The 27,255-nt window shown below is 39.5% G+C and overlaps 6 protein-coding genes across 6 annotated transcripts; 4 read left to right on the top strand and 2 right to left on the bottom strand.

Moving 5' to 3' along the window:
- The first annotated feature begins 1,357 nt into the window (after positions 1–1,357).
- LOC139934509 (C-type lectin domain family 10 member A-like) lies at positions 1,358–1,906 on the top strand. The gene has a single exon (XM_071928768.1). The coding sequence runs from the start codon at positions 1,358–1,360 to the stop codon at positions 1,904–1,906; it is 549 nt and encodes a 182-aa protein (XP_071784869.1).
- Positions 1,907–6,812: 4,906 nt separating this feature from the next.
- On the top strand, positions 6,813–7,415 carry LOC139934508 (lectin BRA-3-like). Its single transcript, XM_071928767.1, has one exon. The coding sequence runs from the start codon at positions 6,813–6,815 to the stop codon at positions 7,413–7,415; it is 603 nt and encodes a 200-aa protein (XP_071784868.1).
- Positions 7,416–9,748: 2,333 nt separating this feature from the next.
- On the top strand, positions 9,749–10,442 carry LOC139934507 (hepatic lectin-like). The gene is made up of 2 exons (XM_071928765.1): positions 9,749–10,232; positions 10,276–10,442. The coding sequence occupies exons 1-2, from the start codon at positions 9,749–9,751 to the stop codon at positions 10,440–10,442; spliced, it is 651 nt and encodes a 216-aa protein (XP_071784866.1).
- Positions 10,443–14,772: 4,330 nt separating this feature from the next.
- On the top strand, positions 14,773–15,375 carry LOC139934506 (lectin BRA-3-like). The gene has a single exon (XM_071928764.1). It carries the CDS (start codon positions 14,773–14,775, stop codon positions 15,373–15,375), a length of 603 nt encoding a protein of 200 aa, XP_071784865.1.
- Positions 15,376–21,503: 6,128 nt separating this feature from the next.
- LOC139934505 (hepatic lectin-like) lies at positions 21,504–22,043 on the bottom strand. Its single transcript, XM_071928763.1, has one exon. It carries the CDS (start codon positions 22,041–22,043, stop codon positions 21,504–21,506), a length of 540 nt encoding a protein of 179 aa, XP_071784864.1.
- Positions 22,044–24,833: 2,790 nt separating this feature from the next.
- LOC139934504 (snaclec bothroinsularin subunit alpha-like) lies at positions 24,834–25,229 on the bottom strand. Its single transcript, XM_071928761.1, has one exon. It carries the CDS (start codon positions 25,227–25,229, stop codon positions 24,834–24,836), a length of 396 nt encoding a protein of 131 aa, XP_071784862.1.
- Between the last annotated feature and the right edge of the window lie 2,026 nt (positions 25,230–27,255).

Genomic DNA, 27,255 nt, shown 5'->3' with positions numbered 1-27,255 from the left:
CAAGCCATAATGCACACAGGAGCAAGTAATAAGTAAACATCTCAGAGATGACACGAGCACGAACATTTTCACCATCTTTGTAAAACAAAATTATCATTTTTAACGACTCTTTTGGAAAAAGATTCCATAACAAAGCTAAGTTTGACCTCTTTTTAACATCACGGTTCTTTTTTTTCTAAAAGAATCCTACATTCTTTCTTAAAAACAAATTTGTAGCTACTTTTTAAAATTTATTCGATAGTGATTTGACTCTTTAGATTTTAAAGTTGAATAAAACGGCGATTAGTCTGTAATAATGTTTGAATCTGCGTCATATTTGTTTATTATCTCAAATCCAAGGAACATAAGATGAAGTGTAAAAGTAGTTAAGTTTTTTTCTTTTTTTCTTTTATGGATTGACTGATAACCAGATGACATAGATTGGTTCTTATGAAACGGTATTTCAACCCGGTCAGTATCATGATGCCCGTCTATGATGATGTTCTTCGGTATTCAATGCATTATTTGGTTGCCACAGAAACTAATAGAACGTGAAAGGGTCAAACTAAATAATCATGTCAAAGTTTTAGAAATGTCTGGGCCGTTTTTCTATGATGAATTTAAGTAACGCATAAATATTAATGTTAGAAAAACTTATTGCGGTGACGTCACCCACAACTACACTCTCCCAATGAACCGACATTATTTTTAGAAATGAATTTGCACAAGTCTGAAATAGCCTGATACCCTTACGTGAGATAATACTTAGTATGCATACAGTCTTTAGACAAGTGTAGACTGAATACCAGGAGCATGACTGCTTCTTCAACCTATACGAATATCGAGTTTACTCGGAGGTTTTGCAGTGTGGTTCTGGGTTGAATTTGACCAATAATTAAGTGACTTCATATTGTTTGTTTATAATTAGCTGTTAACCTGGAAACACGTCAAACGTTCCGTTTTATAAACAACCAGTGGTGCTGTTTAATTCTGCGTTAAATTTGACCTATAATTACTTTATTTCTCGTTGGTTGTTTATTATTGCTTGTTGCCCAGGAAACACGGCCACCGTTCAGTTCTAATAATAAAAATTTCAATGAAACGCCTCCGCGAAATCAATATCGGTTTCCACTTGATTCGACAAGCAACTTCTCAGCTATTACTATCGAAGTTAGCCAAAGTAGTCAGTTGTTTTAACACTCGCCGTCTGCAAACGGTTACAGTTTATTTTGAAAGTTGTTAACGGTTCACAAGTTGTATATTGCCGTCTAGTTGCCGCTTAGTACATAATCGTCGGGTTAAGGTTACAGACTTGAAACAGTTCAATCAGTTATCAGCTACAATCAATTTCAAGTAGTTTTTGGAATTTAAAAGACTGATGCATGTAAATCAAGTGTTTGGTCTTGTTCTTGGCGTTTACTGTGGGCATCTACTGGCCGAAGCCTGCCCTCCTGATTGGCACCGATACGGCGAGTCATGTTACTACATTATAAAGGACAAGATGGATTGGTACCAAGCAAGGAGCACTTGTGCCGAGTCCCGGGCAAGTCTGGCCATACCAAATTCAAAATCCGAACAGGAATACATATGGGAATTATTCCTGAAAGGGTTTGACCAGACACCAGACGCCAGTCTCTGGATTGGTTGTAATGACATCGAGAAGGAGGGAAACTGGAAGCACTGTCCGTTGAAGGGTGAAACCAAGGCCTATGAGAATTGGCAGGATGGAGAACCAAATGACTACGAAAGTGGTGAAGACTGTGGAAAGATGGGGTCTTATTTTCATGGTAAATGGAATGATAATACGTGCAATGAAGAAAACTACGCAGTTTGTGAGATCACCTTTAGCAAAACCCCGAAGTTCTGCCTTCAGACCGGCAAAGACGGCCGCCTTGTTTCTCCGGAGCATTCTTTACCACGTCATTAAGGAGCTACCGGGTGAGGGCGTTCCGTCCTGCATGAATCTGGCCGGTTACACACGGTACCCTGACGTCACACTGTTAATCTCCTTGAACAAGGTTGACGGTTTGCCAATTAAAACAAGGCAATAAAAACTGGAGCTGCTGATTGAGATCTCGAAGACAATTAAAACCGTTGTTTCTCTGGTTTTATCAAGACAACAAAATAACTTGACGTCAAATTATTAGGCACTCAGTAATTTATTTAGGACGTTAATATTGACGTCAATCACACTTGAGTCAGTATATTCTCGTCACGCAAAGGTATACTCTAATACGTAGCACTGCCTATGTTTTCGTGCAAATATTTACATATATTCGTTAAGAACCCAATGTAGTTACATCATAACTTAACATGGATACCAAAATAATTTAATGTATAACTTGAAGGACCGTTTTCATTCTGACTCGATTTTCAAGTTAGATTGCCGTCTTTGAACATTGTGCACTGATCTATTGCTATTATAGATTTCTGCGGATTTCAACAACAAAAATGGTAAAGTAAAATAATTGTAAATTAGAAATGTTGCCGACAGTGTCGTCAACATTTTCGCTGAATTCTCTTAAAGGTTGATCAATGATCTTTGCATTTTGTTATTTGTCAATGCAACACAATGAACAGTGTCAGCAGCCGCGTTGGAGTCAAATAATCTTTAAGTAACTTGCTTTGTGTTACAACTTTTGAAATGAAGTGTATATCTTTATCAATTTAGAGGGATAGTCTTAATTACAATGCCCGAGATATGCTCATCAGTTTAGATAAGTTGACGTAATTCACAGGTGAATGGTAGAGTCGGTGTTAAAACAATGTAGCGGAGATCACAGTAGAGCACTGTTTGTATCAATATCCATTTCAAATTAAGTTCCACTCAAAAGTGTATTCATTAAAAATTTGTTTTTAAGTGTCAATCTGCGGGTAAAAATTGTGAAAGTAAAGTGGTGTAGAAGGAGGTTTTTGAAGCGGGTAAGTCTCATTTACTTTACAGATTAGTTATTTCAAACCAAATGATGATTTCATTGACATAACATTTCGCGTCAAAAACGACCGTACTACCGGGTGTATACTGTATAATCTAGAGTGATGGCAGGCCATTGCAGACATGAGCAAGTAAGTATCATAGTTGAAATTCTCCAAGATGCATGTTTATTCATGCTCTTTTAATTCAAATTTAAAGTTGGTTTCCAACACCATAATTAGAAATGTAAATACATTTTGTTTATATTTCTGATAAAGTGGGAAACATCAAATTGAAACAAATTACAGTGCCTTAAGCAAATCAATTAATGAATAACTTTTCGTCTTCTGCAGAAAAAAAATATTCGATCTCATTCTCCGCTACTGGAACTGCAATTAGGTGTAACAACAATATTTTTCCAGTTTCTTCAAATCATAAAAAAATAATTTGTTTTCATTTGTTTTTGTCTCCAATGCACCCTCCTTTGAGCATTTATCTTTGCTTCTTATCACTGAGCCATTTCAAACCCGCCTCTGGTACGCGATTTCTTCAGGGAGAATAAAATGACTGCCGACCGTGAAATGAAAAAATATATTAGAATGCTATGAAAAATACCCCGATGCGGCCATTTTCCAGGGTTCCATTCCAACAGAGATAAACAAAAACCGATGTGTCAATAGGAAAAAAGTATGGCACCCTTTTCAAAAACGAGGATACTGCGGTATTCATATTTGCTGTGTTTGTGACAAGACTTCGATGAATCCCTTCTGTTGTTCTCAGCTAGAATTCGTATTGTCGTTGGTACTTTTACCCTTTTGAACTCAACGTTAAGATACTTTCTTCAACTTTGGGAAAGATAACCTCTCCTGAGAAAACCCTTGGTGGCGCTCTATATAATGAGTCTCAAGATTGACGCCACGGCACTTATAAGCCATTCACTCGCAATATTTGGTATGCTGACATGGACAATTTCTTACCTATTATACTGTGTCTACAATGTATCGCATCGTCTTCACCAAGCACTTCGATCTAAAAAACATCATGTCGATCACCCCGATCCCAAATAATTTTCAAGCCGGGACATGATCGCCGTCGAAATCCAGCTATTTGGCAAACTGAAGACTCCTTACCACTTCACTGCTTCTGCGTAAAGTGTTTCTTGCTTGCTGCCACTACGATTAAACCAAGACCAGTGCAGACCAAGCGGTATTCTACTTCAAAATGGTTGCCGACGGTGCTGCTTTTTTTTTTACTCAAAGCGCTTCTAGCATAACTACCCCCTTATCAAAGGGCCTTTCCAGTCCTTAGACCATCTCAGCTCCCTGTGGAGTGTACAGCATGCGCCAGGTGCTGTCAAATAATGTAGCGCACTATGAGCGAAACAAACACAAGAACCATCTCTGCCCTCACAGGTACCCAGGTACCCAGTTATCCCTTGGTTGAGAGAAGTTATGTTACAGTTAAAGGAACACGTTGCCTTGGATCGGACGAGTTGGTCAAAACAAAAGCGTTTGTAACCGTTTTTTATAAAATGCATATGGTTGGAAAGATGTTTTAAAAGTAGAATACAATGATCCACACAAGTTTGCCTCGAAATTGCGTGGTTTTCCTTCTACTGTGCGAACTAACATGGTCGGCCATTTATGGGAGTCAAAATTTTGACCCCCATAAATGGCCGACGTGTTAGTCGACAAGGTAAAAGAAAAACCACGCAATTTCGAGGCATGTTTGTGTGGATCATTGTATTCTACTTTTACAACATCTTTCTACCCATATGCATTTTATAAAAAAACGGTTACAAACGCTTTTCAAAGACCAACTCGACCGATCCAAGGCAACGTGTTCCTTTAATTGCTTGCTCATCCATGGACACAAGTGTCACAACTGGGATTTGAACCCACACTCGAGTGCACTCGGCTTTGATATCGAGACATTCATGATTGTCCATATTATACAGAATAATTTCACCGAATAATGATAGTTGCTGTAAATAATATACCAGGTACCATGCTTAGTCTTATAGTAAACAAAGGGTTAAAACTGTCTGTACATGTAGAACATTTCAATATTCAGCACTTAGACATACAGGTTTAATTATTTAATTGTACTTATTTGAGCTGCGAGCCACCACCACAGCATCACGGGAAGGAGACTGGAAAAGTGCGTAAACTTAAAACGACAACAACTTCAGGCTGTACTATTTAAACATTTGTTTTATTCTTTCACGATAAACAAGTTAACAAATAAGTAACGTTTGTTCTAATGTGTGTATGAAAAAAACTTAAAGACACTGGACACAATTGGTAACTGTCAAAGACCAGTCTTCTCACTTTGTGTATCTCAACATATGCATAAAATAACAAACTTGGGAAAATTTGAACTCAATCGGTCGTCAAAGTTGCGGGATAACAATGAAAGAAAAAACAACCTTGTCACACGAAGTTGTGTGCTTTCAGATGCTTGATTTCGAGACCTCAAATTCTAAACTTGAGGTCTCAAAATCAAATTCGTGGAAAATTACTTCTTTTTGCGAAAACTATGTCACTTCAGAGGGAGCCGTTTCTCACAATGTTTTATATACTATCAACCTCTCCCAAATAATCGTTACCAAGTAAGGTTTTATGTTAATTACCAATTTTGACTAATTACCAATAGTGTCCACTGCCTTTAATTGCACTGGGGTGGATTTCACAAAGGTAGTCCTAACTTAGGACTAGTCCTAGGCAACTCTAAGAGATAGGACCAGTCCTAAGTTAGGACGAGTTACTGGTCCTAACTTAGGACCAGTCCTATCTCTTAGCATTGCCTAGGACTAGTCCTAAGTTAGGACTACCTTTGTGAAATCCACCCCTGGTAAATCAAACGCACAATGTTAAGGTGAATTGAGAAGATATATCTTAGTTTACCAGTTTTACAAAAGAGTCAAAATCTGACATTCTGTGTAAGTCTAGTTTTTTATTTGCCTCAATTAAGTTTCAATTCAATTTGTGAAAAGATTACAGTTGAAGCCAAGAGTCGTTTCTTGTAGTCGAATAGTGTGTATTGTCTCCTTATATTGAGAAATATGAGGTATAACTGCTCTTTATGAAGAATTTCTGAACTAAAAAATAAGCAAAACTGATTACAAAAACTCTCTTGATGTAGAGACTGACGTACTGTTTGACCCCTTCCCCCATTATATCTCATTAATATGTAAAATATGGTCTCCATTCCAACAAACATAAACCAAACCAGTGTCACAAAACAAAATTAACTCTTGTGCCCTTTTCATTGAGGCTACTGCAGTATTCACGACTTTGACGAAAGTGACGAACAATAGAGCGACGAACAATAGACCTTCGTCAAGCTTCGTTGTAGCTTGACGAAGGTCTATTGTTCGTCACTTTATTGTTCTCTGGTGTATTCTTCTTCTCTCTACTCCTCTTTGTTTGTTAATTGCAGCGCATCTTTTGAAGGTCTTGCGGACCAGAGGAGAATCCAGCTAATTGCAGCTGTACATTTTTGTATAGATATTAATTGCTGCCAGACACTAGGGGTGGATTGGATCGATAAACCTCTCTCGGTCGTTTTGATGGTTTCCCTTTGAAACTAAAGGAAACAGTCACTTGTAAAAACAACCATATATAACGAATTGAAATTCATTAGCTTAAAACCGTGCAATATAAGATACCACTGTTTTGCGAGAGCTTCATTCCATAAGGCTCTACTGTGTTGAATCTGACCTTCTTGATAATCTGATTATTTTGTCACGGTGGTTGGCAATTTAAGCTTTAGGCGTTGGCTACCATATGGTTACATGGACGTAATATCCTGAAAGATAGTTGTTACAACAAAAGGCGTCTTACAGTCGTAAAACAGAATCTAGTGCGGTTCAACTCCACAACGGGGCAGGCCATTATTGTTGTTTCAAGTATTCAAAATGGTTGCAATTCAACGTTTAAGCATTGTTTTGGTCGTTTACTGTGGTTGTCTGTTGGCTGAAATCTGCCCTCCTGATTGGCACCGATACGGCGAGTCATGTTACTGGTTTGCAATGCAGAGGGTAGATTGGTTCGAAGCAAATCACACTTGTGCCCAGAGTGAGGCAAATCTCGCTGTACCAAACTCAAGATTCGAACAGGATTTTATATGGGAACTCTACCTGAAAGTGTTTGATAAGAAGCCACCTTCCAGTCTCTGGATTGGTTGTAATGACATCGAGGAGGAGGGAAACTGGCTGCACTGTCCGTTGAAGGGTGAGACCAACGCTTATGAGAATTGGGCTGGAAGGCAACCGAATAATGCTAACAACGCTGATTGTGCAGTGATGCGGGTTGATATGAACGGTACATGGGACGATCAACACTGCATCAACGTGAACCATCACGCTGTCTGTGAGCTCCCCGTGTACAACCACCGCCGTCTCACACCTCAGTGTCTGCTCCGTCATGCCATGGAAGAGCTACAGGGTACGAGCGGGAAGGATTACCGATCACGCCCTCGGTGTCACTCCTTCATGCTGGAAAACTGCGGTCAGCAGTAAACCGATGGAAGGGAAAACCAATGGCAAGGGAATACCAAGGGCAAGGGCATCACAAGAGAATCTCCGGTGGACAGAATTCCCTTGGACATCGGTAATGACGGATGTAGTTTTACTTAGAACCTGGCTATGCCTATCACGTCATGAAGGAGTTACCTGACATGCTAACTGTAAAATATACATATCAGCAAAATACTACTCAAATTTGCAGGAAAGGCATGACAGTGTAGGATCCTAAATTGCCTGGTATTTAATTGCAAAACTACCACAAGCCGTTCTTCTATAGTAGAAATTACTACTGAATAAGCATGAAACGACTGGCAGTCAGTTATGGAAACGTTATGGCAACCTCCACGAATAGATTTTAGTTTACAAACAATAAAGTTGGAAAACGGCTCCGACTTGCTTTGAGACAGCTCAGTCAAAATGAAATATTTTAAAGAAATGTATTTTGCTTATAGAACGTTGTGATGATCATACTTAAAGCCATTATACACTTTCGGTAAACAGTATTGTCAAAGTCCCACACTTCGTGTATCACAACTAATATATAAAATAACAAACCTGTGAGAATTTAGGTTCAATCGGTCATCGGAGTCGGGAGAAAATAACGGGAACACCCATTCTTGTTTCCGCGCGTTTTGCCGTGTCATGACGTTTAAAATAAATCCGTAATTCTCGCTAACGACAATTTATATTGTTTTAATGTTTTCTCAAAAAGTAAAGCATTTCATGGAACAATATTTCAAGAGAAGTCTTTCACCGTTACCTTCTGTAAACCCTGTAAATTATTTGTAAATCTGTGAACTTTTTTGTCTGTACCGAAAGGGTATAATGGCTTTAAAGGAACGTTACAGAATTGGTAAGAAACAAAGTGAATATCACAGATTTACAAAAACTTACACGGTCTAATGATGATGATAGTAGAAAACATCCCTTGAAATATTTTTGTCTGAAATTTCAAATTTGGTGAGAAAAAAATAATCTTATTTCGCGTTTGTAGTTTATCGCTCAGTGAGCGTTTTATTCATTTTTGTTTTGGCATCGATGCAATGCAAAAAATTTAATCAGTTTTTCACTATTTTCTCGTGACCCAGATGGCCGATCGATCTCAAACTTTGCTTGCAAACCAATTCTGTAATGTTCCTTTAACAAATATTGTTTGATAAAACATGCTTATTTATCAAGTTTGTGTCTGATTGTTGTAGTGTGTCTATAATGTACGATTGCCGACAGTTATTGCCTTCAAATCTCTTGATATTATAGTGTTGTTAAGAACTGCTCCTTATCCTTTCCAAGAGTTGCTATAATGCACACCGAAACTAATTATGTGTCGTTACAGTGAGTAGTCAATCAAAACACCTCATTTTGTCTTTGGAACACACGGTCCGCCATGTTGTGCAGTTAGACATTTGGTTTACAAAGCAGCGTATTGTTGTCAAAGAAACTGCACAAAAACACATAACTTACTTGATGTTAATATGATGCGATAACGTGTGGACGCACTTACATTGAGCTCTCAGAAATTTCATGTTTTAAGCTCAAAATCCTACCTTCCGACCTGCTGAACCCATCCAATCTTGTTAAATATCATCATCGAACAGCCTGAGCCTACATCCAGAACCAATAATGCCTGGTGGACGAAGAAAATCGCCAAAGTCTACATCACCGGATCGGGAGACACCCATTTTGTCACCCCAGTCGGGCCCCTCCACTGAGCCCCTGGAACCCCATGGGGTTTGTCCGGGGTGCCCTGCAAGAGATCCGTCGGGGACAAGTCGACCTTAATAGGCGCATCGACACCATTGAGGCAAGCTTCAATACAGCCATTGAGTACCAAACTAAACGCGTGGATGAACTTGAAGTAAAGATCAACTAGCTTGAGAAAATGGCTACCAAGTGGGCTCAAGCTGAAACACAGTTAGCTGAACATGCTGAAAAACTTAACAAGTTGGAGCGGTTTAGCCGTCGGAGCAACATCCGAGTGATTGGTTTCCCTCAAAACAAGGATGAAGACTGCCTGGACATCTGCAATTCTAATAATAAAAATTTCAATGAAACGCCTCCGCGAAATCAATATCGGTTTCCACTTGATTCGACAAGCAACTTCTCAGCTATTACTATCGAAGTTAGCCAAAGTAGTCAGTTGTTTTAACACTCGCCGTCTGCAAACGGTTACAGTTTATTTTGAAAGTTGTTAACGGTTCACAAGTTGTATATTGCCGTCTAGTTGCCGCTTAGTACATAATCGTCGGGTTAAGGTTACAGACTTGAAACAGTTCAATCAGTTATCAGCTACAATCAATTTCAAGTAGTTTTTGGAATTTAAAAGACTGATGCATGTAAATCAAGTGTTTGGTCTTGTTCTTGGCGTTTACTGTGGGCATCTACTGGCCGAAGTCTGCCCTCCTGATTGGCACCGATACGGCGAGTCATGTTACTACATTATAAAGGACAAGATGGATTGGTACCAAGCAAGGGGCACTTGTGCCGAGTCCCGAGCAAGTCTGGCCATACCAAACTCAAAATCCGAACAGGAATACATATGGGAATTATTCCTGAAAGGGTTTGATCAAACACCAGCCGCCAGTCTCTGGATTGGTTGTAATGACATCGAGGAGGAGGGAAACTGGCAGGGCTGTCCGTTGAAGGGTGAAACCAAGGCCTATGAGAATTGGCAGGATGGAGAACCAAATGACTACGAAAGTGGTGAAGACTGTGGAAAGATGGGGTCTTATTTTCATGGTAAATGGAATGATGATACGTGCAATGAAGAAAACTATGCAGTTTGTGAGATCACCTTTAGCAAAACCCCGAAGTTCTGCCTTCAGACCGGCAAAGACGGCCGCCTTGTTTCTCCGGAGCATTCTTTACCACGTCATTAAGGAGCCGCCGGGTAAGGGCGTTCCGATCTGCGGGAAGGCTGGCCGGTTACACCCCGACGTCACACTGTTTATCTCCTTGAACAAGGTTGACGGTTTGCCAATTAAAACAAGGCAATACAAACTGAAGCTGCTGATTGAGATCTGAAGACAATCATTAAAACTGCTGTTTCTCTGGTTTTATCAAAGACAACAAAATAACTTGATGTCAAATTATTAGGCACTCAGTAATTTATTTAAGACGTTAATATTGATGTCAATCACACTAGTCAGTATATTCTCGTCACGCAAAGGTATACTCTAACACGTAGCACTGCCTATGTTTTCGTGCAAATATTTACATATATTCGTTAAGAACCCAATGTAGTTACATCATACCTAAACATGGATACCAAAATAATTTAATGTATAACTTGAAGGACCGTTTTCATTCTGACTCGATTTTCAAGTTAGATTGCCGTCTTTGAACATTGTGCACTGATCTATTGCTATTATAGATTTCTGCGGATTTCAACAATAAAAATGGTAAAGTAAAATATTGTAAATTAGAAATGTTGCCGACAGTGTCCTCACCATTTTCGCTGAATTCTCTCAAAGGTTGATCAATGACCTTTGCATTTTGTATTATTGGTCAAGGCAACACAATGAACAGTGTCAGCAGCCGCGTTGAAGTCAAATAATCTTTAAGTAACTTGCTTTGTGTTACAACTTTTGAAATGAAGTGTATATCTTTATCAATTTAGAGGGATAGTCTTAATTACAATGCCCGAGATATGCTCATCAGTTTAGACAAGTTGCATAATTCACACATGAATGGTAGAGTCGGTGTTAAAACAATGTAGCGGAGATCACAGTAGAGCACTGTTTGTATCAATATCCATTTCAAACTAAGTTCCACTGAAAAGTGTATTCATTAAAAATTTGTTTTTAAGTGTCAATCTGTGGGTAAAAATTGTGAAAGAAAGTGGTGTAGAAGGAGGTTTTTGAAGCGGGTAAGTCTCATTTACTTTACAGATTAGTTATTTCAAACCAAATGATGATTTCATTGACATAACATTGCGCGTCAAAAACGACCATACTATACCGGGTGTATACTGTACAATTTAGAGTGATGGCAGGCCATTGCAGACATGAGCAAGTAAGTGTTATAGTTGAAATTCTCCAAGATGCATGTTTATTCATGCTCTTTTAATTCAAATTTAAAGTTGGTTTCCAACACCATAATTAGAAATGTAAATACATTTTGTTTATATTTCTGATAAAGTGGGAAACATCCAATTGAAACAATTTACAGTGCCTTAAGCAAATCAATTAATGAATAACTTTTCGTCTTCTGCAGAAAAAAAATATTCGATCTCATTCTCCGCTACTGAAACTGCAATTAGGTGTAACAACAATGTTTTTCCAGTTTCTTCAAATCATAAAAAAATAATTTGTTTTCATTTGTTTTTGTCTCCAATGCACCCTCCTTTGAGCATTTATCTTTGCTTCTTATCACTGAGCCATTTCAAACCCGCCTCTGGTACGCGATTTCTTCAGGGAGAATAAAATGAATGCCGACCGAGAAATGAAAAAATATATTAGAATGCTATGAAAAATACCCCGATGCGGCCATTTTCCAGGGTTCCATTCCAACCGAGATAAACAAAGACCGATGTGTCAATAGGAAAAAGTACGGCACCCTTTTCAAAAACGAGGATACTGCAGTATTCATATTTGCTGTAATTGTGACAAGACTTCGATGAATCCCTTCTGTTGTTCTCAGCTAGAATTCGTATTGTCGTTGGTACTTTTACCCTTTTGAACTCAACGTTAAGATACTTTCTTCAACTTTGGGAAAGATAACCTCTCCTGAGAAAACCCTTGGTGGCGCTCTATATAATGAGTCTCAAGATTGACGCCACGGCACTTATAAGCCATTAATAATATTTATTCGGGCAATCACATTTACAAGCACATATACATACATTAAAAATATTTAAGAAAACAAAGAAAAACAACAGTGGGGTGCCCAGGAGAGCATAAAAGTTAAAAAAATAACTGTCGCCAAAAGGCGTATGTCTCCATTCACGCGCAATATTTGGTATGCTGACATGGACAATTTCTTACCTATTATACTGTGTCTACAATGTATCGCATCGTCTTCACCAAGCACTTCGATCTAAAAAACATCATGTCGATCACCCCGATCTCAAATAATTTTCAAGCCGGGACATGATCGCCGTCGAAATCCAGCTATTTGGCAAACTGAAGACTCCTCACCACTTCACTGCTGCGTAAAGTGTTTCTTGCTTGCTGCCACTACGATTAAACCAAGACCAGTGCAGACCAAGCGGTATTCTACTTCAAAATGGTTGCCGACGGTGCTGCTTTTTTTTTTACTCAAAGCGCTTCCAGCATAACTACCCCCTTATCAAAGGGCCTTTCCAGTCCTTAGACCATCTCAGCTCCCTGTGGAGTGTACAGCATGCGCCAGGTGCTGTCAAATAATGTAGCGCACTATGAGCGAAACCAAACACAAGAACCATCTCTGCCCTCACAGGTACCCAGGTACCCAGTTATCCCTTGGTTGAGAGAAGTTATGTTACAGTTAATTGCTTGCTCATCCATGGACACAAGTGTCACAACTGGGATTTGAACCCACACTCGAGTGCACTCGGCTTTGATATCGAGACATTCATGATTGTCCATATTATACAGAATAATTTCACCGAATAATGATAGTTGCTGTAAATAATATACCAGGTACCATGCTTAGTCTTATAGTGAACAAAGGGTTAAAACTGTCTGTACATTTCAATATTCAGCACTTAGACATACAGGTTTAATTATTTAATTGTACTTATTTTAGCTGCGAGCCACCACCACAGCATCACGGGAAGGAGACTGGAAAAGTGCGTAAACTTAAAACGGCAACAACTTCAGGCTGTACTATTTAAACATTTGTTTTGTTCTTTCACGATAAACAAGTTAACAAATAAGTAACGTTTGTTCTAATGTGTGTATAAAAAAAACTTAAAGACACTTGACACAATTGGTAACTGTCAAAGACCAGTCTTCTCACTTTGTGTATCTCAACATATGCATAAAATAACAAACTTGGGAAAATTTGAGCTCAATCGGTCGTCAAAGTTGCGAGATAACAATGAAAGAAAAAACAACCTTGTCACACGAAGTTGTGTGCTTTCAGATGCTTGATTTCGAGACCTCAAATTCTAAACTTGTGGTCTCAAAATCAAATTCGTGGAAAACTAACTTATTTTTCGAAAACTATGTCACTTCAGAGGGAGCCGTTTCTCACAATGTTTTATACTATCAACCTCTCCCAAATAATCGTTACCAAGTAAGGTTTTATGTTAATTACCAATTTTGACTAACTACCAATAGTGTCCACTGCCTTTAAGTGCACTGGTAAATCAAACGCACAATGTTAAGATGAATTGAGAAGATATATCTTAATTTACCAGTTTTACAAATCTGACATTCTGTGTAAGTCTAGTTTTTTATTTGCCTCAATTAAGTTTCAATTCAATTTGTGAAAAGATTACAGTTGAAGCCAAGAGTCGTTTCTTGTAGTCGAATATTGTGTATTGGTATCCTTATATTAAGAAATATGAGGTATAACTGCTCTTTATGAAGAATTTCTGAACTAAAAAATAAGCAAAACTGATTACAAAAACTCTCTTGATGTAGAGACTGACGTACTGTTTGACCCCTTCCCCCATTATGTCTCATTAATATGTAAAATATGGTTTCCATTCCAACAAACATAAACCAAACCAGTGTCACAAAAGAAAAATTAACTCTTGCGCCCTTTTTATTAATGGTGCTACTGCAGTATTCACGACTTTGATTGAATGTGGGGGTAGCTTGACGAAGGTCTATTGTTCGTCGCTCTTTTATTCGCCACTCTATTGTTCTCTGGTGTATTCTTCTCTCTACTCCTCTTCCATCTCGCTCTTCTCAGTACTGTGCAATATTCCTATGTGTCTTAATTGCAGCGCATCTTTTTGAAGGTCTTGCGGACCAGAGGAGAATCCAGCTAATTGCAGCTGTACATTTTTGTATAGATATTAATTGCTGCCAGACACTAGGGATGGATTGGATCGATAAACCTCTCTCGGTCGTCTGGATGGTTTCCCTTTAAAACTAAAGGAAACAGTCACTTGTAAAAACAACCATATATAACGAATTGAAATTCATTAGCTTAAAACCGTGCAATATAAGATACCATTGTTTTGCTAGAGCTCCATTCCATAAGGCTCTACTGTGTTGAATTTAACGACCTTCTTAATAATCAGATTATTTTGTCTCGGTGGTTGGCAATTTAAGCTTTAGGCGTTGGTTACCATGGTTACATGGACGTCATATCCTGAAATATAGCTGGTAAAACAAAAGGCGTAATACAGCCGTAACAAAAAATCTATTACGGTTCGACTCTACAACGGGGCAGGCCATTATTGTCTCAAGTAGTCAAAATGGTTGCAATTCAACGTTTAAGCATTGTTTTGGTCGTTTGCTGTGGTTGTCTATTGGCTGAAATCTGCCCTCCTGATTGGCACCAATTCGGCGAGTCATGTTACTTGTTTGCAATGCAGAGGGTAGATTGGTTCGAAGCAAATCACACTTGTGCCCAGAGTGAGGCAAACCTCGCTGTGCCAAACTCAAGATTCGAACAGGATTTTATATGGGAACTCTACCTGAAAGTGTTTGATCAGAAGCCACCTTCCAGTCTCTGGATTGGTTGTAATGACATCGAGGAGGAGGGAAACTGGCTGCACTGTCCGTTGAAGGGTGAGACCAACGCTTATGAGAATTGGGCTGGAAGGCAACCGAATAATGCTAACAACGCTGATTGTGCAGTGATGCGGGTTGATATGAACGGTACATGGGACGATCAACACTGCATCAACGTGAACCATCACGCTGTCTGTGAGCTCCCCGTGTACAACCACCGCCGTCTCACACCTCAGTGTCTGCTCCGTCATGCCATGGAAGAGCTACAGGGTACGAGCGGGAAGGATTACCGATCACGCCCTCGGTGTCACTCCTTCATGCTGGAAAACTGCGGTCAGCAGTAAACCGATGGAAGGGAAAACCAATGGCAAGGGAATACCAAGGGCAAGGGCATCACAAGAGAATCTCCGGTGGACAGAATTCCCTTGGACATCGGTAATGACGGATGTAGTTTTACTTAGAACCTGGCTATGCCTATCACGTCATGAAGGAGTTACCTGACATGCTAACTGTAAAATATACATATCAGCAAAATACTACTCAAATTTGCAGGAAAGGCATGGCAGTGTAGGATCCTAAATTGCCTGGTATTTAATTGCAAAACTACCACAAGCCGTTCTTCTATAGTAGAAATTACTACTGAATAAGCATGAAACGACTGGCAGTCATTTATGGAAACGTTGGCAACCTCCACGAATAGATTTTAGTTTACAAACAATAAAGTTGGAAAACGGCTGCGACTTGCTTTGAGACAGCTCAGTCAAAATGAAATATTTTAAAGAAATGTATTTTGCTTATACAACGTTGTGTTGATCATACTTAAAGGAACGTACAGAATTGGTAAGAAACAAGATCACAGATTTACAAAAAACTTACACGGTCTAATGATGATGATAGTAGAAAACATCCCTAGAAATATTTTTTTCTGAAATTTCAAATTGGATGAGAAACAATTAATCTAGTTTCGCGTTTGAAGTTTATCGCTCAGTGAGCGTATCATTATTTTTTGTTTTGGCATCGATACAATGCGGCTATCTCAAATTTTGCTAGCAAAGCAATTCTGTAATTTTCCTTTATCAATGCTGTTTGACAAAACATGCACTATTTTATCAAGTTTGTGTCTGATGGTTGTAGTGTGTACGACAAAATACGATTGCCGACAGTTACTGCCTTCAAATCTCTCAACATCTCTCTCTTTTTTCTCCGGATCCACCGACCAGGACCGTGTCACTTCTCCCACGTTAGAATTTCCCCCATTGGAACGTTTTTCCATCACTTCAACTCAAGTTTCGTCTGAGATTCGGAGTCTTTCCGCACACAAAGCATATGGACCTGATGGTATTAGCGCCCAAATGTTGAAACTTGCTGCTCCAGCCATTGTTCCTGTTCTCACAACTTTTTACAACCATACTCTTGCTTCAGGTTGTCTTCCAAGTGCGTGGAAACGTGCTAATGTGGTGCCCGTCTTCAAAAAAGGAGAAAAGAGCAACTTGATCAATTACAGACCCGTTTCTTTGACTCCAATAATCTGCAAGCTTTTAGAAAAAATCTTGTGTCGTCAAATTCTCGACCACTGTCAAAACAACGGACTTGTAGCTGACCAGCAACATGGGTTCATTCCAGGGAGGTCTTGTTCTACAGCATTGGTGTCAGCTAGCTCTCAATGGCTTCAATCTTTGGACGCACGGGTACCTGCAGTGGATGTAATCTCCTTAGATTTCAGTCGTGCGTTTGACACTATAAGCCACAATATTATTGTTAAGAAACTCCAACTTTGCTACAACATAAAGGGTGCTGCTCTTGACTGGATTGAGTCGTTTGTAACAAACCGCCTGCAACGAGTTGTCTACAAAGGCTTTACTTCAGACTGACAACCGGTCGGTTCAGGAGTGCCACAGGGCTCTGTACTTGGCCCCCTGCTCTTTGTTTTGTACACGAACGATCTTCAACTTCAAATTTCTTCAAACCTTGTACAGTACGCAGATGACACATTTTTGTTCAAAATTGTTACAACTGACGCGCCGGATTCTCTACTTCAGAAGGACCTAAACACTATAGTTAACTGGGCTAAATTTAACTGTTTGCACTTAAATGCTGACAAGTGCAAATCGATACGGTTGACATGGCGACGTATGAGCAAACCAGAATTCAATCTTGGAAACTCCTCCCTGGAATGTGTGGACTCCATCAAGCTTCTAGGCTGTATATTCCAGAGTAACTTATCTTGGGATCTTCAAGTGCAGGCTGTTACTTCAAAATGTAATAGACTGATTGGTTTGATTCGCCTCATCTCTGGCAGCTGTCCTTTGTGCGTATCGCTCCATTTGTTCAAGACTCTTGTCCAGCCAATCTTGGACTACTGCTCACCCCGTCTGGTGGATTCACCGTAAAAAAAAAACATAAATTCAATCGAATCGGTACAGCGCAGAGCCAGCAGGATGATATTTCGGCAAAAATATATGGAACAGCCTTATCAAGAAAGACTGAAGACTCTGGGTCTTATGTTGCTGTCTGACAGAAGAACTTTTTTAAACATTTGCTTTATTGTAAAACTGTTGATGTTCACTCGGTATAGTTTTATGAATGACTTAACTAATCTGTCTAAAGTTAACTCCCGTCACACAGAATTGCTCACTTTTCATCACCTAAAACCTAGGACGGATGCTTATAAATTTTCTACCATTGTTCGCTTTCCTAAAATGTTCTCAGAGCTCACATTGGATACCAGGAATGTTTTGATTTCGGAGGGGTACAAGTCCTTTCGTATGAAGCTGAGGGGTGAATTTTTAGTATGTTAATAGTGCTAGTGGTTTTAATTGTTGTTATCTTTTATATTTGTCTAAGGGGTCTGCTTATGCTTTTTTGGGGTGGTGTCTGGGGAGTCTTTCTGCTATCATTGTCCTCGGGCCCAGTGGGTTTGGCATGAATCTGGTTTTTTGAGGGTTTTTAGTCCATTCTATGTTTTTTTATTTTCAATTGTTGTCCCTTCCTCTTATCGCTGCGGTGTTTTGTTGTGGGTGTAGTTTTTTGTTTTCAATAGTCTGGTTTTGCTTGTGTTTTAATGATTTCTTTTGTGTGATTTTAAAATGTTTCAGTGCAATCACCTTTTTATATTGTATAATTATATTTTTATCGTTGGCAGGGGTCTGGTTTTACACATCTTTTGATGAAAGTTTTATACTTTTGTTTTAACCTTGACAGCCCCTGTACAACTTGTAATTATTGTGTATGTCTAAAGATGTAAAATAAAATTAAAATAAATAACATGTGCTGCTAGGATTTGCTCCTTATCATTTCCAAGAGTTGTTTATGCACGCCATGTTGTTGTGCAGTTAGACATTTGGTTATACAAAGTAGTGTATTGTTGTCATAATGCTGCACAAACACATAGGTAAATCATCACTTTACTGCTAAAATATTTGTCCAATATTATTTTAAAACACTCTCTGTAACAACGTAAGATATGGTAAACACGGGGGCGCTATTTCGAGTCTACTTGTGTACACCAACGCTGATCAGTGAATTATTATGTGCGCATCGTCATTCAATAAGGCCGAGTAACCCAATGTGCTTGTGTATAGACGATATGACCTATGTTTAGATTCAAACCGCCCTCTGTTGACAAACCACTGTAAATGTCATGTTTCGCCGGGCAAAAAGACGCGTAGTCATGGTAAGATTGCATACACTTTCTAGCTTGCTGCCAAAACACAAAGGTTTTGCCCGGCGGTATGCGTGCGAATCAAGTTATGGTTTTCTAGTGACGTCATAGGTCTAGCGTCTATAGTTTTGAAAGCAACGAAGCTTTAACCATTTCTTAATAGCAATCAGCCTTGAACATCGCATTTCAAAATTTCCCAGTTAAAACAAATTTTGCCTTTACTTCCTTTTACAATGAGTATGAGTATGTGTTGCTTGTATTTGTTACTCTCTCTGTTTTGGTTTTTTTTTTATGCGCCTCGGAGTAAGTTTAGTCTTAGATAGATGGCGCTTTGTAAGTTTGAATAATTATTATTAGTATTAGAAATAAACCACCATGACGGATACCGCGTCAGCAAGTAACAAATAAAGAGATACTGATCTCACTATAGCTCATATACAAAGCCTGATATCGGGGAAGAGGGTCCTTTCATAACTGTACAAAAGTAGTCCCTTAAACGCAGTGGACACTATTCGTAACTACTCAAAAGAATTATTAGCATGAAACCTTACTTGGTAACGAGTAATGGGGAGAGGCTCACAGGAAAACGGCTCCCTCTAGATTTTGAGGTTTCGAAATCAAGCATCTAAAAGCAGACAACTTTGTGTGACAAGGTTTTTTTTTCTTTCATTATTATCTCGCAACTTTGACGACCATTGAGCTCAAATTTTTACAGGCCTATTATTTTGGTGCATATGTTAAGATACACCAAGTGTATATATCTAGCAAGTTTGAAGAAGAAAACAACTTTGTTTTCCCTTGGACTATGATACTGCACTGTATTCTTTTATTTCAACTTGAAACAGAAAGAATGCAACAACCATAATGTTATATTTCAGTTTGTGCTAGAAGATATATTTTTAAGAGAGAGTAAACTAAATCCCAATCATCCAGAGAGTAGAAACAAACCTCATGTTAAATTGTGCAAAAAAGCAACTTTAAAACAAATATATTTCAGATTTGAAATAATAACATCAACAATAAAACGCAGGGTGGATGCATTTCACACAATGGATTTTCGCGACTCCGTCAAAAGGTCAAGCTCGCGGCCTGTTTTGACTGAATCATGAAATATGGAAAACTAAATAAATGTTGTTATAAAACTGTCTATCAGACCCAGTATAGTCTGTGACTTCAACTAATGGGTTACAGCGCCAAGAACACATTCTGCAATGCACGGGTGTGAAAACAAGTTGATTATACACATTTTTAATGTGAGGGTTTAGGATAGGGATTAAATGTGACCCACTCTGTAAAAATGAGTCACATGTCGCCCAATGCAATATTAAGTTATGGACAGTTTAATGTGGAAAATGTAACAAAAAAAGTAGAAATTAAAAATTAAAAAAATATTCTTTCTTTTTAAGATTTTTAGTTGCATGGTAAACCTTTAGAACACTTACTTTTAGGCAATAAAGCTATGAATACAACAATTTTGTGATCATACTTATGTCTAATTTGTATCCTTTTGCACACAATGGTAGTTTAAAATATCATTTTATTTGTAATTCGTTTTTCAAAAGAAATTGTGTAGTGGCTAATTTCAAACGGGAGTAACTCAGCAATGCGATACAGCCCAAAGCTTAGATGCTGCTGATGTGTTCTTTCCAGCCATGCATATAACTCAATTCCTGAAATTGCCTACATCTGACTCATTTTCACAGGGCGGGTCACAAATTTCAACTTTGATAACGACTCTAAAATGTTTGAAAGTGAGTTCATCAACCGAATTTGTGCGAACGTAAAGCCCCTCTTTTAAACCGAACTAGTGCTTTCAATACGGTATTTCGTTTAACTACGTACAACGGTTACATTACTGTCGTGGGTTATTTATCCCCAACGTGTTTTTTGTTTCTTATAAAAAAATCACACAACATTTGTTGATGATAAAATTCGACGATGTTTCTAATGCTGACTACTACAAACCGTAATAGCTTTACTGTATTATAGTACCTTTGATATGCTTAAAGAAATCGACGATTACCAACAAAATGCAGTCTTTGCCATTTTCTAAACCGAAGTTCCATGGATACTTGATAGACTTTAAACTTGTGAATCAACATCCATCAGCACAAACATTTTATACAATGAATATTCATTTAGTTTTCCATAAAGACTTTCTAGAACACTGGAGGTATGCTCGAAACACGCAGGGTTTTCTTCGTAACAATCCATCTTGTGGTGAAGTAACCGTGACTCATACCCTATCTGTGCAAATCAAGAATATAGATGTCAGCTATAAGAGACGGCAACAGCAAACGGCTTAATTAAGACTTAAAACACTTGACTTATGCTGATCGTGTAGATGTCCTGAAATAATTGTGTTATAAGGAGAAACGTTTCTGAGATATCTTAACTATGTTCATCAGTCCGTATCCGTCAATAATACGAAGTAAGACCAAATGACTGTTGATTTTAGTCCACATGCGTTCACTGTTGGAATATGCGTACATCACAGTCTAAATTTACCCGGTATCTCCTTCTTGGCATTGTAGACAGGCACTAAACAAGTGACGCGTCCGCCAGTGCCGATTTGCAGACTACCGTAGTGAGCTCACACACTGCGTAGTTAGCCAAGTAACAAGGTATGATCATCCCAAACAGAAACCGAGTTTCAATTGTTTTTCAGTTTTGCACCAGCAGCTTCACAATGAGTCGCGTTGCTTTAATTGGCAAACCGTCAACACTGTTCAAGAAGATTTTGAATGTGACGTCGGGGTGTAACCAGCCAGCCTTCCCGCATGACGGAACGCCCTTATAACAGGTAACTCCTTAATGACGCGTTGAAGAATGCTCCGGGGAAATAAGGCGGCCGTCTTTGCCGGTCTGAAGGCAGAATTTCGGGGTGTTCCTGACAGTTGTCTCACAAACTGCGTAGATTTCTTTATTGCACGGGTAATCATCCCATTTACCATTCCAATCAACCCATAGCGATCCACAATCTGCTCCAAAGTCATTATTAGGTTCCTCTTCAGCCCAATTCTCATAGGCGTTGGTCTCACCCTTCAACGGACAGTGCTGCCAGTTTCCCTCCTCCTCGATGTCATTACAACCAATCCAGAGATTGGCAGAAGGGTTTTGATCAAACTCTTTTAGGAATAGTTCCCATATGTAATCCTGTTCGGATTGCGTCTTTGGCACAGCCAGGTTTGCTCGTGACTCCGCACAAATGTACTTTGCTCGGTACCAATCTACCTTTTCTTTAACAATGAAGTAACTTGACTTGCCGTATCGATCAGAAGGGTAGGTTGCAGCCAACGGACGAACACAACAGACTCCAAGAAGGATCACCCTCAAATACAAGAGATTCATTATGTTGTTTGAAGTAGAGTTGGTTTCTCGTCTGTCAAAATGTCTTCAATTCCAACTGAGTGCTATAGGTCCTTCAAGGAAAACAGTCTCATACCTATGTCGTTGCTCGATATTAAGTCAAGGCAACTTCAGGTAAATTAATGTATACGTAATTTTTGTAAAATTTTCTTTAAAAGGTTGTGTATAATGAATAATGTATCTGAAAAAAAAACAAGCGAACACCTAGGTTAATTTGACTTGGGGCACCTGGAACCGTCCTTTTATGCACAATATGCCTTAAAATAGCAAAGTACTAATATCTAATACCGATTGCTGTTTGGACCACTATTAATAGCATATATTTTTTTATTCGTTTAAGTGCGTTGTAACAAGCACTTTGCATTAAAGTTTTAAGTCAGCCCTTTAAAGCACGGCCTTGGTGGATTTTTTTACAGCTTGCACCCGTCCGGAGGTTTTATTACACATGACATCATTTTGTTTGGGGCGCCCTCGCCTTAATGTCTAAAGGAGGTTGTTTGTTGTTAAATTGTGTGTGACGAGAGTACAAATTAATGCATGTTTATGTCATTTGTCCATTGACATCCCTGTTATAAATGGAGATCAATATGAAGAGCCATTTCACTTTCGTCACATTTCTACCAACGCGAGGGTATCCAGGCCAGCATGCTTCGTTTTTAAAAGGGCAAGCACACCAAGGCATTGTCTCCTTTCCTATGAGATATAATTGTAAATTTGGACGGGATCATTTCAAGGGCACCAAGGTAATCACCAGGGAGCATGGAGGCAATCACTTCCGTAGCCTCTGTAGACTTGTGGACAAGCCGAAAAAGGTTACCACACGAACGCATATGCATTGGACAAACCTGATTGGATCACTATTAGGGCTTGGGCTACAATAGGGCAACGTCACTTGCGAGTTAGCCTGAACGTCTGACGTCATTCTTCGAGGCTCGTGAATAACGCCAGAGAGCGGCAAAAAAACGGCGTGTAGTTTGACCTCTGACCTCTGTCGTTTCACATTATAGATACGCAGTCAAATTCCATTGCGGATTTGAGAGCAGTGACTATTTGGGCATCTATGTCACTGCACCTGCATTGTATCCAATGGAAATCACTGGATCTAGCGGCAGCGACCTGTCTTTAACCTTGCAGATAAAGACAGGGGCCCAGTCTACTTGCGAGTGTACATGGCAAGATGAAATTGAGTCAAAAGAGGGCGCTATCTCTTTCGTAGGTTTAGGGATGTTTTAGCAGGAAGGTGTGTTGGTCAGGTGAATAAAATACTCGGTCTTAAATAGCCGTTTAAAACCTTGCAAGTTCGTGGCCCTGCTGACAGAGTCGTCAAACTTTAATTCATCCAAAAAAATCTTTGATATCAAAGTGTATGAGCCTAACAAAAACCTATTGCTATAACACAATGTTTTTCTCTATGATCACCGCCGACAACTATTACTTTATTCGCGAGGAGCCAAGTGGCCAAATGTAAAGTCTTTAATTTCTCAGTCTTTAATGTTTATACAATTTTTACATTAAGGATAATTATGTGAATACAAGTATTTTCTTTATAATTAGAACAGATCTCAAGCAGCCACATAACACATAAATTCAATAATGTTGAAAAGGACGCTCATCTACTGACTTGTAGGAATCCGAGTAAAACTCTGTCTATATTATACAATCCAATTAACACCGTTTCACTCTGAATCATCTTAATGACATACTTTTCGTATTGAGGTGACCTATTCAATTCAATTCAATTCATTTCAGCGCGATATTCAGTTTGCAAACCCTCTTCTTCCACACCAGATTCAAGGATGATGGGGACATCGGATCGTGATAGGCAAGCACATTTTATGCAGTTTGGTCAGAGTCACTTGTTCAACTGGAAAATCATCCTTCAGTCATCTTGGTCCAGCAGACTGAAGAAGCAAAATCGGAAATTTGAATTCTTACTGGTGAGCGGTTGACTTTGCACAAGTGTGCTTTGCACTGTATTTATCAATCTCACTTGTGAAATATTTAATTTTGATTCGCAATATCTTATCATTGTGAATCACCTAAGAGCTGATTTCAGCCCCAGACTGTGCGGCTATCACCAACAATCCAAAACATCAGTTTCTGCACACGTTTCTATATAATAACCGAGTGGTTACTGTCCTTTTTTTCTTTCCCTCTGCACTTTGTTAATTGGTCTTGTTGCTTGTTCGGCAAACGCTATTCCTTTCATCGTTCTCTGTTATAATGAATGAGTGACATCGTGTGTGTGATCGGCACAACACGGTGCCTTTGCCATTGCCCCTCCATTGCGTAGTGGAGTAAGCACTGAGGAGTGAGACGTCTTGGGTTGTTCAGCGGGCTGGACACTAGTCTTGGTTCAAGACTCTCCTGGATTTGTCACAACAGGGCGCGCTATCACCCCCAACGCGCTATCAACCACGAACCGCTATCACTCGAGAACCGCTATCACAGGAGAGTCTTGGCACATTCGTTAAATCTCCCCCCCCCCCAAAAAAAAGGGGCGGGCTCTGCGGGAAACCTACGCACGCGCATTATTCCCCCCCCCCCGATTTTTGGGGGAGATTTAACGAATGTGCCAAGACTCTCCTGTGATAGCGATTCGTGGTTGATAGCGCGTTGGGGGTGATAGCGCGCTCTCTTGTTACAAATCCAGGAGAGTCTTGAACCAAGACTAGCTGGACACGGGAGTGTTGATGGCTGGGATCTCACACAGAGCGTAGTTGACATAATGTGTGCAATATCGATCGTCCCATTGACCCCTACGAGAAACCCTCAGCGCTCCACAATCTGCTCCACCGTCATTATTGGGTTCTGATCCCTATTCGCCCCATTCTCATAAGCGTTAATCTCACCCTTCAACGGACAGTGCTGCCAGTTTCCCTCCTCCTCGATGTCATTACAACCAATCCAGAGATCGGTAGAAGGAGTCTGGTTAAACTTGTTCAGGATCAGTTCCCATATGTAATTTTGTTCGGATTGTGAGTTTGGGATTACCAAGTTTGCTCGTGACTCGCCACAAGTGTGTTTTGCTTGGTACCAATTCATCTTGTCCATTAGAAAAACGTACCATGACTCGCCGTATCGGTGCCAATCAGAAGGGCAGGTTGCGGCCACCGGTTGGCCACAACAAACTCCAAGAAGAATAACCCGCAAATACAAGAGATTCATTATGTAGAGTTGGTTTCTTGTCGGTCAACTGTCTTGTCTTCAACTGTTTTAGGTCATTCAAGGATACGGGTCATATCTGTATCGCAAGGTTGTAGCTAGGGCAAATTGGATGCCGGCTAATTTTGTCGAGAGCATAGTCGAGAGGGTGGGTGTACATGTAGGGGCAGCGTAGCGCCTCACAACCCGGTGGGATCAACAGGGGCAGCGTCTTTGGAAGCTGAAGATTTTTAGGTTTTGTTTAAGCTTTGATGGGTTCCCCAGGCTCTCTCTTGCCTATTTGTGCCTTGACATAGCCATTGTCAAAGGAAAAAACATGTCCAGGGAGCCATAGAAAATAAATACTTATTAAGTTTTAAAGTAAAATGTTAGGGTAAAATAAATAAAATTAATATTCTGTTTACGATTTAAATCCCATCTCAAAATAGGGTAGGTAGACTACTAGGCAGAATTTTTGAGTGTTGAATTTGTCAATTGAAAAGCTTGCAGTTGCATATATTCATCAGAAGGCAATGCAGAGTGGAGAGACAAGTTCAGAAACACAGGATGACGGGACACATGTCCGATCACTGCCGCAAAATCTAGACTATTCCATTTCAAAAAGGAGCACATTAGTAGAATAGAAAAGCCATGTTTCACTGAGTTGTATTCATTGACAATTTCTCAACGAAGTGCATTCAATAAACTCAAAAATTGATTCTTGTCTTTTCATTTGTTTTCCAACAAGTATTAATAGACAGGAAAATCATCTAAATAAAATTCTAAATAAAAATTTAATGCAACTTCGACGACTCCACCAACATGGTCCGCCCATCAGAATAACTTTGTTTTCAACCGCCCGCCGGGCGAGTCAACCAAAATTCTTTATCGCCCGCAGGTTTTTTTCACTAGCCTGCTGCATGTATGGTACAAAAAAAAATTGAAACTAAAAAAAAATATTTAAAAAACACGGAAGTGAAGTCCCTAAAATTGGACGACTTTATCTCTTAATTTATGCCCTAAATTATCAACAACCATTTGAATGAACTTGTTGTTTGAGAATTGTTTGTTTTGAACATGTTCTGATCTCCGTTTGCAACAAAATCTTCGTGAATCAACGATCGGTCAACAACACACATTGAGAAATAATTCAATGAACTTTGGCCCGCAACGCCCTCTGTTGGCAAAAGTTGTCCATGTTACTAGAACTCCTCCAAGGCTGTGCATTGTGCATACAGTCTGCAGGCGTGATGCACAACGTTCGCCAATTCTTTACTCCGTTCGTGAGCGTGTGTTGTGAAGAAGGCTAGCCAAGAAGATCATGAATATGGATTTATTAACAGCCATCAATGGCCAATCACAGCGTGCGGAATCTTGGTTAAGATGGACTTCGGACTGTGTGTGTTATGTGCTGTGCATGCTGCATGAACCAGTGGGCGACCGTGTGAGTATTACCATGTGGTTTTGTGCATCATGGATACTACACGCACGCCGGAGATTGTGCGTGCTTTTTTTAGTACTCCATGAACTCGCAGCATTCAAGCGGCTTATTTTTAAGCAACAATCACGGAGAACATCGCGGTTTTGGAGAGAAAATTGTTTTGATTGTTTTTACAGAAATAAAATACACACCTAATTAGGAGTTTTACAGGATTGTTTTCTTTATTTTTCACTTATTTCAATGGCATTTAAAACAGTTTTACATAAATTTATGCCGGTCGGAGTTTGATATTTTTTGTTGGATCCCGGTCGGCAAAAGCTGGGGCCGGTGATAGCCGACCGGCTCCGACCGTGGTAGCTACAACCTTGCTGTATCGTTGCTCGATGAGGCAAGGCAACCCGTTATTATATTCACGTGGTTTTCCGAGCATGCGTAATACTAAAATAATGGCTTTTAAAGGAACACGTTGCCTTGGGGATCGGTCGAGTTGGTCTTTGAAAAGCGTTTGTAACCGTTTTTTATAAAATGCATATGGGTAGAAAGATGTAAAAGTAGAATACAATGATCCACACAAACATGCCTCGAAATTGCACGGTTTTCCATTTACCT

This window comes from Asterias amurensis, chromosome 3 (genome assembly GCF_032118995.1).
Source record: "Asterias amurensis chromosome 3, ASM3211899v1".
NCBI classification, from domain to species: Eukaryota; Metazoa; Echinodermata; class Asteroidea; order Forcipulatida; family Asteriidae; genus Asterias; species Asterias amurensis.
Note: the sequence above shows the minus strand (reverse complement) of the source record. Positions and strands in the feature narration are given on the sequence as shown.